The sequence below is a fragment of the Danio rerio genome, chromosome 17 (genome assembly GCF_049306965.1).
Source record: "Danio rerio strain Tuebingen ecotype United States chromosome 17, GRCz12tu, whole genome shotgun sequence".
NCBI lineage: Eukaryota > Metazoa > Chordata > Actinopteri > Cypriniformes > Danionidae > Danio > Danio rerio.
The window spans coordinates 15874625-15888049 of NC_133192.1; the positions used below are offsets into that span (position 1 = coordinate 15874625).

Here is a 13425-nt window from a genome sequence, read left to right on the forward strand (position 1 = left end):
TGTTGTGAAGCCACTGCATTGATATTTTGATGGCGTGCTTTGGGTCATTGTCCAGCTGGAAGATAAACCGTTGCCCCAGTCTGAGATCAACAGCACTCTGATGCAGGTTTTCATTCAGGATGTCTCTGTACATTGCTGCATTCATCTTTCCCTCTCTCTTGACTAGTCTTCCAGTTCCTGCTGCTGAAAAACATCCCCACAGCATGATACTGCTGCCACCATGCTTTACTGTAGGGATAGTATTAGCCTAGTGGTGAGCGGTGCCTGGTTTTCTCCAAACGTAACCCCTGGCATTTACTCCAGAGTTCAATTTTAGTCTTTGAAGAGTCCTTGACTCTGAAGAGTCCTTCAGATGCCTTTTGGCAAATTCCAGGCGGGGAGTGGCTTCCGTCTGGCTTCACTCTAGCATACAGGCCTGATTGGTGGATTGCTGCACAGATTGCTGTCCTTCTGTAAGGTTTTCCTCTCTACACAGAAGAAAGCTGGTGCTCAGACAGAGTGACCATCGAGTTATGATCACCTCCCTGACTAAGGCCCTTCTACAACGATCATTCATCTTAGATGGCCGGTCAGCTCTAGGAAAAGTCCTGGTGGTTCCAAACATCTTCCACTTACAAATGATGGAGGCCACTGTGCTCATCGGAACTTTCAGAGCAGCAGATATTTTTATGTAACCTTCCCCAGCCTTGTGCCTCAAACAACCCTGTCTCTGAGGTTTACAAACAATTATTTTGTCTTCATGCTTGGTTTGGGCATTGACATGCACTGTCAAACTCTGGGACCATATATAGACAGGTGTATGCCTTTTCAAATCATGTCCAATCAACTGAAATTACCACAGGTTACCTCCAATTACGCTGGTGAAACATCTCAAGAATGATCAGTGGATGTATGAATGTACAGAATGTACCTGAGCTTAAATTAGAGCTTCCTGGCAAAGACTTTGAATACGTATATACATGTAATTTTTCTGCTTTTTTATTTTTAATAAATTTGCAACAATTTAAAATTTTCTTTTTTCAAATAGTCATTATGGAGTATTGTGTGTAGAGTTTTGAGGAAATCAATAAATTTAATCCATTTTGGAATAGGGCTGTAACATAAAAAATGTGAAAAAAGTGAAGTGCTATGAATACTTTCCAGATGCATTGTATCTTTAAAAACCATAACGTATTTTCAATGAAACTCAATGCATCATTACATATCTGGTGTAGAAATCTGAAGTTGCATACTGGTTCCTTATCACTTGCCTCTGCTTTTTTCTTGTAGAGACGCTCTCTAAGGTCCCCTATTCGCTTGTCCATCATGGTCACCTCCATATTACGTTTGTTAAGCATATCCTTGTGTTGCTGTAGCTTGCTGTTCTGTTCCTGATTTAGCTTGTTCCGGATCTAAATGTTAATACAATCATGAATGCATCATACATCCGCATACAGAACTGATGATTATATTAGTGCGTCAGAATATTTTCCCATTTCATCAAGTGTCACATGTTTATGCAGCTAATATCTTTGGAGTTTGAAAACACGCTTGGTAATTTGAATATTTTATGCAGCATCACTCTGGGGCGCAAAGTAAACCACAAACAACTTCAGAGAGGTTTGAGGAAAGAATAAACAAGTGTGGCAAAACAGGAAAGCGCATTAAAATCAAAGTCTTTCAAAAATGCACCAGGGAATGGAATAGTTTTTGATGATCAAACAGCGTTAATGGATTAAAAGAAAGTATATTTCCTATTACTTTCCCCAAGTGAGTCCAACATATTTAAGATAAACTGAGTTGAACATTCAACTTTATGATTACAATGATGCCAATGGCCATTTGCACTAAAACTGAAATTTGAAAGTTAAAAAAATGAGCAACATTGAAGTCCATTATGTGAAGATAAATCCTGGAATGTTTCCTTTGGCTGAAGAAATAACTGCACATCTTGGATGACAAAGGGTGATTCAATTATCTGAAATTTTAATTCTAATCTTTTAAGCACAATGTTCCTACATGTACCTGCAGTTCCTGGTAGAGTTTGCGGAGCTCCAGTGCAGCATTACTGGTCACTGGTCCCCCTAGAGGCTGCAGTCCATTGAGACGTCCCTGCCGCAGATCGTCTAGCTGCTGCGTGAGCTGGTCCACCTTCAGCATGGCCGACTGCAGCTCTGCCTGCTTCTCCTGGAACAGGCTGCTCACATGCTCGATTTCTGCAGCTGAAAGGCACACATAAAGCATTCCATTTATAAAAATACTACCGTAGTGAGTGAATAGCTGCACGATTGCTGAAACGCTTTATGCATATGATAGCGCCTGTGGATTTTTCCAGTGGGTGTGTTTACACATGTGTGGGAGTGAGGTCCAGTGCAAAATTGTTTCCTGGCCAAATGTCCGCACGCTAAGTCCATGTCATAAAACAAACTCTAAATAGAGAGGAACGAAATTGTGATCTTTGTTTTTATTTTATGAATGTTATAAGGGGTGAGAACTTCCAAAGGCTCTTCCGCACCCCAGCTAGAACTCCCAGTTCAGAAATAATCCTAATGTCTGATCCACTGCCAGCAATACAGAGGGAGTGGATGGTAAAAGCAACTGGGGCAAGGAATGAGATTCCACTGTGTGGTCTAACAATAGTAATAACTGTTAGTTGTAGTTTGACTTCTTTGGAGAGATTTGCTAAGATTTGACTTACGTCTGGAATACATTATATGACTTTTGTCCAGATTTTTGCCTTGATTTACAATCTGGAAGTTTCCATGCAACTGCCAGTCTTTACATTTTGTGTAATCAGAGTTCACGGATTTAAAGTAAAACTCCTATCAGTGCATGGATTCAAAGTACGAATACAGTTGAAGTCAGAATTATTAGCCCCCCTGAATTATTAGACGCTTGTTTATTTTTTCCCCAATTTCTGTTTAACGGAGAGAAGATTTTTTCAACACACTTCTTACTGATTTATTTTATCTTTGCCATGATGACAGTAAATAATATTTTAATAGATATTTTTTCAAGACACTTCTATACAGCTTAAAGTGACATTTAAAGGCTTAACTAGGTTATTGTATAATGATGGTTTGTTCTGTAGACTATCGAGAAAAAATATAGCTTAAAGGGGCTAATAATTTTGTCCCTAAAATAGTGTTTAAAAAATTAAAAACTGCTTTTATTCTAGCCGAAACAAAACAAATAAGACTTTCTCCAGGAGAAAAAATATTATCAGACATACTGTGAAAATGTCCTTGCTCTGTTAAACAACATAAACAACACAACATTGGAAAATATTTTAAAAAGTCGAAAGGGGCTAATAATTCTGACTTTAACTGTATGTCTAGATGGGATAAAGACATGTTTGATATACTGAGCCAATTTGGTAATCTAGCTCCAAACAATGAGTCACATTTCCGCATAAGTATGTTTATTCGTAATGACTTTAACGTCTGGTGGTGCGTGATCCTCAGCTGTTTAGTGTATAATATTCCTTTATATCCATTTACAAGTTGGCATGTGTTCAATGCCTAGGGTTTCAAAATCTGTTCCAGCTGTGACTCCATACTGGTGGGGACTAAAGGCTCTGACATACTTAAACAAAATTAAAGAAAGAACTGGTGAAATATCATTTTGTATTTTTCAGGAGAATCTTTTTCCTTCCGTGGAAACATTCATTCATTTGTTTTCTATTTGGCTTAGTCCCTTTAATAATCTGGGGTCACCACAGCGGAATTAACCGCCAACTTGTCCAGCATATGTCTTAAATAGCGGATCCAACCCTTCCAACTGCAACCCATAACTGGAAAACTTCCATACAATCTTATTTACACACACACACTACAGACTATTTAGCTTATCCAATTAAACCTATACCACATGGTTTTGGACTTGCTGCGGAAACCGGTGCACCCAGAGCAAACCTACACCAACACAGGCAGAACATGCAAACTCCACACAGAAATGCCAACTGACCCAGCCAGGGCTCGAACCAGCGACCTTCTTGCTGTGAGGGGATTGTGCTACCCACTGCGCTACTGTGCTGCCCACAATAGAAACATCTAATTGTTAATCACATCTTTTGCATGTATGCGTGTTTTTAGGGGTATTAACCTTTAGGCCATGTTCATGTCTACAAAAGTATTTTATAAACAGTTTTTCCGCCTTTGTTTAAAAAAAAAAGTTTTGGTTTCAGTTACCTGATACTGCATTTTCATGTAGATGCATGGCCAAACATCATAGTAAAAACAGCAGTTTTGAAAAATACTCATGTTTGTGTGGATGGCCTTAATTTGACAGGAGAATGGAGATTGTTGATGGAAACAGGATCATCAAAGGACCTCGAGCTGTGAAACTAACTCATGATGTCGAGTGCACTCGATGTCGAGTGAATCGGGCCCAGGTGCGGATCAGTTGGCCGACCCTGGCTCAGTTGGAAGAGGTGTGCTAGAGTGCAGTTTGGTAGTATGAGTGCAAAGCACGCCTGAGCGCGAATCTGAACGCGCAACGTTAATTTTAAAGAAACTGTTTCATATGGATTTATTAGCCATTCTTAATTTTTAATAAACACGATCTGTCATGGTTTATTAAAGATACAATCCCCTCGCTGCACCTTCAGCAAATCTCCTAATACGTGCAGCATGAGGACTTTTATGGTAATTTATGAGTGTCAAAAGTGGTAGATCTGTTCCGCGAAATATTTGACTGCGTGTCACTGCATGGCAAACGACTAAAAAAAAAACAATATGACTAAAGCAATGTCCACTGAACTGAGGGAGAGCACTTGTCTTCCTGTTAAACTGAACAGTGGCATCATCACTGACCTAAGTGTGAAGGTAAATCGCAATGTGAGTGCAGGCCTTCGCGGGAGAAGGGAGGGAGACAAGCACGGTTCGGCACAGTTCAAGGTAACTGTACCTAGTGTGAGTACGCCCTTAGTGCTATAGGTTGGCACACTAACCACAAGGCTACTAGCGTCAGCAGCTGTCAACTTTTGGGTTATCAACATTTTAAAGAATATCTTCAGCAGAAGAAACAAACTCATGCAGGATTAGGATAAGGGTGGTAAATGGTGAGTAAATTGGCATTTTTGGCATTCAACGACCTATTTATCTGCAATACCCCACCACCTTAAAAACACAGCCTGGACATCCTTTGACAAATAATAGCATCTGTTTATACAGTCTACAAATGTGAATTGGAACTTTAAAACATTTGAAATTTACATGGTTGTACGTACACAGGTTGCCATTGATGAGTTTGCTGTAGTCCACTTGACCCCTCATGGCACGGACCTTTTTGAGTTTGGCTTCTTGATTCTCCACTCTTTCCCTCAACCTCTGGAGCTTGTCACTCTCAGACGCAGACTGGCCCTGACATGGGTCCTGCTGCTTGAGATACCGCAATCGTTGCTCCTAAAAGACGGAGCGGAAATGGGAGGAGAGGACAGGAGAGGGTGACGGTCAATTACGGAATGGGAAGGAACATGCTGCACTGACTGATCATCAAAACAATCTTGCAACCGATCAACAAAAGCCCTTTCACACACACCTCACTACGCACAATGGAGAGCTTCACAAGAATGGGATGAAGCCAATAAGGAAGGAGTGGGTAAAATAGAGAGAGGAAATAAAAAAGAACATATATTTAATTCCAGTGGCCTCACAGAATATGAATACTAAGATTTAACGTCAGCAGAGACGATGAAAGATGCATCTTACAACAAAAAAGGGAGAAAAATCAAACACTAATTACCCAAACAGTATGAAAGATTCAGATATTTGAGATATTACAACATTACACAACCAAAAAGTGAATGCATGATGAATGGGACTAAAATAGAAAGCAGAGGGAAGCATAGGCGGTCATGCTGACTAGCACTTTCAGGTCTGCTTAAGAATGAGCAAATACAAAGCCAGGCCTAACAGTCCCAGAGTGTTGACTCGACACAATCCAGTGCTAAATGAACAGACAAACAAAGCAGGTTTTAACTGCAGGGCTACTACACTACAACTGCGTTAACATGCATGCATTAATTATGTTCTTTTTATTCTCTATGCAGTGTTTAAATTATTCGGACGTAATGGAAGTTACCAAAAATTAATTCACAAAACAAATGTATAAGTAGTGATGTGCGATACCACTGGTTTCCTATCCAATCCGATACCAAGTAAAATGAAGGCGAGTATGAGCGATACTGATATTTTGCCCAAAAATTCATTCATTCATTTTCTTGTCGGCTTAGTCTGACGCTAACTGAGCCAAGGCTCGAACCAGCGACCTTTGCCTAAAAATTACTGTTTGGAAAATTAAAGTAACAAGTAGTGTTCTTAAAAATGTCACTTCATACTGAATACGAAACATATTATGGGTTATTCTTGTTTATTAATGAAGAATTATTATACAAAAAAAGAGCCAACTTACATATTCACTATCACAAAAGCCCAAGCCCCCAAAATACAGCCACATTTTCACCCTCTGTACCTGGATAGTGCCTGCCTGCTGCACCTAAGCACTCTGAAAGCGATGTCTGTCTCGCCCTAGCATCACCTGTGCTACTCCTTCCCTCCTCTTCTAACCGCCTAGTCATGACATTGTCATATTCTGTCTTGTGATTTATCTGTAGATGTTTGATTAGGTTTGTGGTGTTGCCACAGTACCTCACTGTTTTGTTACACGAGTCACAAAATGCATCGTTTGAGTTTATGGAAGTAAAGTAACTCCACACATAACTTCGCTTGCGGTCACCCATATCCAATGAAATAGTGACTGAACAACATGTGTCAGCGGACTAAGTGGCTAGCTAGCAAGCTCTGCAGTTGTACAGTGCCGTATTACGCACATGACTTGGTAGGCGGAAGAACAAATAGTTCCAACTAAGTTGGCATTATTCAGATAAACTAAGGTAATTATGGTTACTTTCCGCTGTATTTCTAGTTCCAATAAACTACATATTTGCTCCAAATTACTGAAATATCAATATTTTGATAAGGTTATCGATTGTAGAACATATGGTATCGGACATTTAGATATTTTAGTATCAATCCGCACATGACTATGTATAAGCAAAAATTACACCAATACAAATGAAAACACCAACTCAATCAGCCTTTTTAGCAAAAATAAAGCATTATATTTTACTGTACCTTTCAACAAGTAATATTTCCAATACGTCACTTATAGTCTACTTCACTGAACATCGATAGACCCCGTGTTGCTGATTTGCAAAGTCTCACTGATTCTGGTAATTTTTACCTACACCTTCTTGAACACACATACAAGCACACGCAATGCTCAGCGGTCAGAACGTCCACCCTCTTCCTGACAGCTGCAGTTTCGTGCTGATCTCATTTCCTCTGCGAATGGACTTTCTTTCCTGTTGTTGTTTAAGGAAAAGTACTTTGCATCCAGGCAACAAGCACAGTTCCCTCCAGCACTGACCCGAGTCTAAGGCTCATATAAAACTCACATGCTGACCTCAAGACAGTATGTACATGAGACACAGCGCTGAAGAACACAATATCAAAAGAGCCAAATTAAAGCAGGATGACGTCAAGCTCAACTGCGCGTTTGAAATGCAAATCATTTAAAAGGCTTTTAGAAAATGTCCTGAGATGCATGGGAACGAGCTACCACAATTAATCAAACCTGACAGTTCATGCACCCCAGATGATATGACCATGTGTTCGCATGCATATGCCCCTTACAGTATGTATGTGTGTACAGTTGCTTATGGCAAACCACAGAGGTCTTCACTTTAATAAGCAGAAATCAGCAAACCAACAGAGCAACGTTAACAAATCTGCAAACGACTCTAAAATTGAAATGTGCACATCTTAGCTTAAACAAAAACAGTGGAGTTTGGCACAGGGCAGGTCACTTCTTCTTAATTTAACAGTTCAGATCTGAGGACATATGAATAAATAAAGATATGAGGCTTCATCCAGTGGCGCTTACCTTCGCTATAAGCATCTGCTGCTGAGTTTCGATCTGCTGCTGCTGTCGCATTGCCATCTCCTGCAGCTCTGACAGTGTTAGCTCCACACGTGGATTCCCCACCTACACACACATACACACAAAATATTGATGAATCTGTATTAGAAGCAAACAGTCTAAACTTCACAAGCTTAATAATTATTTTATTTGGTTAAATTTAAATGATATCTTTATTAAAATAAAAACAATGAGCCATCTTTTGTTGTCAGGACGGTAGTTTCATACAGGCTTTAAGTCAACAGATTATATAGACCATTTTGAGAGATGTGAACAAAAACAATGGTCCCAATGTATTTCCTGTTTTACATTTTTAATTTCTACAGCTTCCGAGAATCCAAAAATCCTTTTTTAAAGGGCACCTATTTTTGCTGTGAGGCGATTGTGCTGCCCATTGCGCCACCATGCTGACCTCTTTTAATTGTATATATATATTTATATATTATATTTAGAGTTAAATAAAAAAAAAAATTGCAAAAATATTTTAAATAGCAATTTCATTCATCTTGCTGACTGATATTAAAAAAAAAAGTACATTAAAATATACGTGATAGACATAAACCTCGGGACCTCGAGACATAACCTCAGGAACACATAAAATTGGAAATGTTGGAATCAATCATCCAAATCATGAATGCTTTGTTATTTGTTGTAAAATTCTCAATAATCTCACTGTTTCTGACAAACTCTGTGAAGTGAAATCAGCCCTTTTGCTCATAGATGCTCAGTTCTGCTTTCAGGTTTAAGCCAATCACCTTGAGCCATAAATTACATGCGATTAAACACTTGATTAATTGAGTACGGAAGTACTGGGAAAGCAGTACTGGGAAGGAAACACTTAGCAAAGCTTCTGACAACACAGATTTCCCACCTACACACACACTCGCAAGCACACTCACACACACGCTCCCACCCACAAAGTGTTGTAGCATCAGCTTTGTACACAAACACGCTGAGCTTCACTTGTTTTAACATGCATTTCATCTTGGTAGAATTTTAAATGAAATCTCTTATCAACAATTAAATAGGAAATAAAATCTCTGAAATTCAACTTATTAACAAAAATATTAATGACATGTACAAAAAGTGCTGATATTAAACACAATTTGAACATGTGAAGTTTATTTATAAACTAATTTCAGGAGGAGCACGTGATTATGATTGAACACGGCTGGTCCCGCATTAACTAATGCATGATTCACCAATCAAATGATTCCTAACTCACGATTAATAACCAGAGTTTCTTTCTGCAGTTATCTCCGCCTTGAAGAATCCCCCCTTCACCCCTACTCCTCCACCTTTCCCTCTATAGGGCGGCACGGTGGCCCAGTGGTTAGCACTGTTGCCTCACAGCAAGAATGTCACTGGTTCAAATTCTTAACAGACCAGCTGTCGTTCCTGTGCAGAGTTTACATGGTATTCCCATGCTCGCGTGGGTTTCCCCCAGGTTCTCCGGTTTTCTCTGACAGCCAAAAAAACGTGTCATAAGTGAATTGATCAATGTAAAATCCCAGGACAGCATGCCAAACTCACTTTATAATCAATCATCAGCTAAGTGATAAGGTGGTGCAGTGGCCTCACAGCAAGGTCGCTGGTTTGAGGCCCGGCTGAGTCAGTTCATTTCTGTGTGGAGTTTGATGCTCCGGTTTCCCCCACAGTCCAAAGACATGTGCTAAAGGGGAACTGAATACACTAAATTGGCTGTAGTTTAGGCGTGGGTGTGAATGCAAGAGTGTATGGTTGTTTCCCAGTGCTGGGTTTCCCTGCGTAAAACATTTGCTGGATAAGTTGGCGGTTCACTCCACTGTGGTGATACCTGACTAAGCCAAAAAGAAAATAACTAGGCCAAAATATAAGAAAACACTACGATCAAATCATCAATGTGCAAATATTGGTGTTTTCATTGTTAGTTAAAATGGTTTATCCCTACAACAAATCAAATGATTAATGAAGCAGGCAGAAAATTTTACCTTATTTAATTTTAGATAAATTTTACACTGGTTATACTGGGACTGACTCACACAACTTTTATGAGACCACTATCCAAGAAAAACAACCTTGCGGGCATCTTGATGTCAAAACAACATAAAATAACATGCCATGAATCAATTTGATGATAATAAACTACCTTAATGTCAACAAAAATATCAAATTGACATCCAACATTGCCCAGCAAATAATATTGTGTTTAATAGACGTCTAATAGACATCTAAACGTAGACAGCTTGGCTAAAACAAGGCTAAACTTGGGCTGTCAGTGAAAATCTAATAGACATCTAAGAATAGCCCAAAACTAGACAAATCATCTATTAGACAGACTTTATATGTGTCGTCATTCACTTCTGTTTATTTGATGGCTATAGATTTTGCCTATTCTTAGACTTTCTTAGACTTATCAGATTTTCACTGACAGCCCAAATTTAGCCTTGTTTTAGCCAAGGTGTCTACGTTTAGAGGTCTATTAGACATCTTTTAAAAACAAAAAAATGTTTGCTAGGTGGTGTCAAAAACAGGTCAAACATTACAGGACAGACCTTTTTGTGTCGACATTTTCGTCATCATTATTTTGGTGGTCAAAACTGCATCAATGTGTGGATGTCAAATAGATGTCAAAGTTTTAACATCACATTTTTGACGTGTTTTTTGTCATAATTCTTGATATAATAATAACAATACATTTTTATTTATAAAGCACATTTCCAGAGCTCAAAGACACTTTACAAAGAATGTAACAAAAAGAGATAGTACAAGCAGACATTGAAAAAAACAATAATCAAGTAGAGACAACATTAGATTTACAAACGTACAGACAGTCAAACTGGAAATATAAAACAAGACCTAAGAGACTAATATGCAGAATACAGGATGTTCAAACAAAGTGGTCAGTTTATCAAATCAGAAGTGTAGCATTCAGAAAAGAGTTTTAGGTTAAGATATAAATTCTGAGGTATTATTAACAGAACGAAGTGAACGTGGTAGAGAGTTCCTAAGTTTGGGTGCTATAACACAAAATGATCTGCCCCCCATTGAAGAGAGGTGGTACCGAGGAACAGCAAGAAGGCCAGAGTCAGAGGAACATAATGAGCAAGTAGGGATGTAGGGAACAAGCATGTTGCAAAGATAAGAGGGAGTTTTTGACGTCGTTTTGAAATCAAGGTGCCCGATTCTGTTGAAAAATGTTGACCTCCTTAAGTTAGCTTTCTGTGGTACAGTATGTTTCATGCATACTAGTTTGTGCCACTAATGAACCGCCAACTAAAACCTTTAATCTCGTTCAAGCTGTTGTTTTCTGCAGGGTATACAGCTGTGTGGCACTGAGTAAAAGAAACATCTGCAGTAAACAACAACCCAACAAGTACAGTCAAAAATAAATAAATAAAAGGCTCAACCATAAATCAGCAAAGAATCACAAGGAAATGCCTAGAGAGAGCGAACAGGATGCTTAGAGTCATGCCACGTCCTGCAATTGTGTAAACTCACATACACACTCCATAACCTTCAGTCATTTGATATGAGCGCGCACATACACACCATACACTGACAACTAACATGAGCAGATGCATACATGATGAATGTTCCCGAATGTCCTGAACAAATCTAGGATAGTCTTTCAGTCTGACACATCAGTATGGCGCACGTTCAAAATAATTGAGTCACTGGCTTCTCTCAATTCCCATAACTGGCTCACTGGACACGTGTTATACTTTTAATGTCTAAAGCATATCTGACAGGCCCCGGTGAGTCAGAGCAGTACTGCGAAAACCTCACTTACATGTGGAGGGTACACTTATCTAAATGATCTCATGGAGGCATCGGTGAGATTTTAAAAGAAAAGTCAATGTGGCAAGTTGATGTTAAAATTGGGGCTGATCAATTAAGATTGAATTAATGCTAGAGATTTCCGTGCACACCTCTGAGAGAATTTATACAGTCAATTCATTCATTCATTCATTCAGTTTGTTGTCGGTCTTAGTCCCTTTATCAATCCGGGGTCACCACAGAACTCATCCAGCAAGTTTTTACACAGCGGAAGCCCTTCCAGCCGCAACCCATCTCTGGGAAACATCCACACACACATTCACACAGAAAACGGACAATTTAGCCTACCCAATTCACCTGTACCACATGTCTTTTGGACTGTGGAGGAAACCCACGCGAACGTAGGGAGAACATGCAAACTCCACACAAAAACGCCGACTGAGCCGAGGCTCGAACCAGTGACCCAGCGACCTTCTTGCTGTGAGGCGACAGCACTACCTACTGCGCCACTGCTTTGCTTATGTTAATATTCTTATTTAAAATAAACTTATTTATCTCAATGGTTTTTGACTGACTGACTAATGTAGTACCTCCTATACATATATTTTTAATTATTAAGAAAAAATCATCTATATAAATAAGACTATACATAAACAGGGCCGGATTAATGTAAGGGCTAGGTGGGGCTGAAGCCTCAGGACCCACGGAAGAAGGGGACCCTTGATTGGCTGAAGAATTAATTTGCGATATGTCACCTGAAACGCCTCTTTGCCTTATGCTTTCTTATGTCGATAATGTGAAGTATTCCTTTTGGTTCGCTGCTGTTCAAAAACAGTGACGCCGGTGCTAAACTGGGGTTCAGAGTGGCTGTAGCCCAATCAGAATATTGAATAGCTCTGTTTTATTCACCCATAATGGTGATCAGAAGTCTCAATTTCCCCAGAACAGTCTCTTATTTCTCACTACCGCGAGAACCGTTCAGTAAAAGGTAGGCTAACCAAGTTCGTCTGGAACAAAAAATTTAATTCAAACAGTCTTCACCATTGTTACACTTGTACATGTAGTAACAGAAGCTTGTTTATGTCCTTGCAACAACATACCGTTAACATTAGACACTGCATGTGGTAGATAATTTTTAACAATTAAAAATAGTTTCAGGTTGTGGCTCACAATCTACAGCTTCATCGGTTGGTGGAGTATTTAGCTGAATCCAGCACTGAACTGGGAGAGATTCTGACAGTTCTCCTTTGTCAAATGCTAGATCTATATATTTTTTATAATTCTCTAGAACATAATTAAAATTAAACTGTAAGCACTTCTCTCTTTGCATCGTGTCCTTTAGAAGCCCAAATACAGAAACAGAACAAGCTCTGTGCAAACAGCAGCGTTTGGACGGCATTTTAGCTTTCTTTGCTATAACATTACAGCGCCTGTATTGAATGTGCGTAACAAGAAGCCCTTGTGGTCTCACAAGCCTGGATGTATTTCTTCATAGTCCCCAAACTTCGTTCACTGTAGGCTTTGCCAAACTAACTCTGTAAAAGTTAATGCTTATTACATTTTGTTGTTGTTTATGTTCACACAGCTACATTACACATCAACTAAAGTTTAAAATATGATATCTTAGTAGACCACCCCTTTAAAACTCCCTAATAGAGGCACTTGGAAATGTATTTTTTTTTTCAACCTGGTCAGATCACAAGT

General features: G+C 39.2%; 1 protein-coding gene across 23 annotated transcripts in view; it reads right to left on the minus strand.

Annotated features, from left to right (window-relative positions):
* ppp1r13ba (protein phosphatase 1, regulatory subunit 13Ba) overlaps positions 1–13425 on the minus strand; it is a 77491-nt gene that overhangs the window by 7923 nt on the left and 56143 nt on the right. For 11 of the 23 annotated variants that reach the window (XM_073927365.1, XM_073927361.1, XM_073927367.1 and 8 more), the window contains 4 exons: positions 7927–8028; positions 5210–5384; positions 2005–2201; positions 1251–1391 (listed from right to left, as the gene is read on the minus strand). In XM_073927365.1, coding sequence (XP_073783466.1) covers positions 1251–1391; positions 2005–2201; positions 5210–5384; positions 7927–8028 — 615 coding nt within the window. Of the gene's footprint in view, positions 1–1250; positions 1392–2004; positions 2202–5209; positions 5385–5520; positions 5542–7115; positions 7214–7926; positions 8029–13425 lie in introns of those variants that run through there. The other 12 variants (XM_073927364.1, XM_009292888.4, XM_073927366.1 and 9 more) reach the window with 2 other exon arrangements.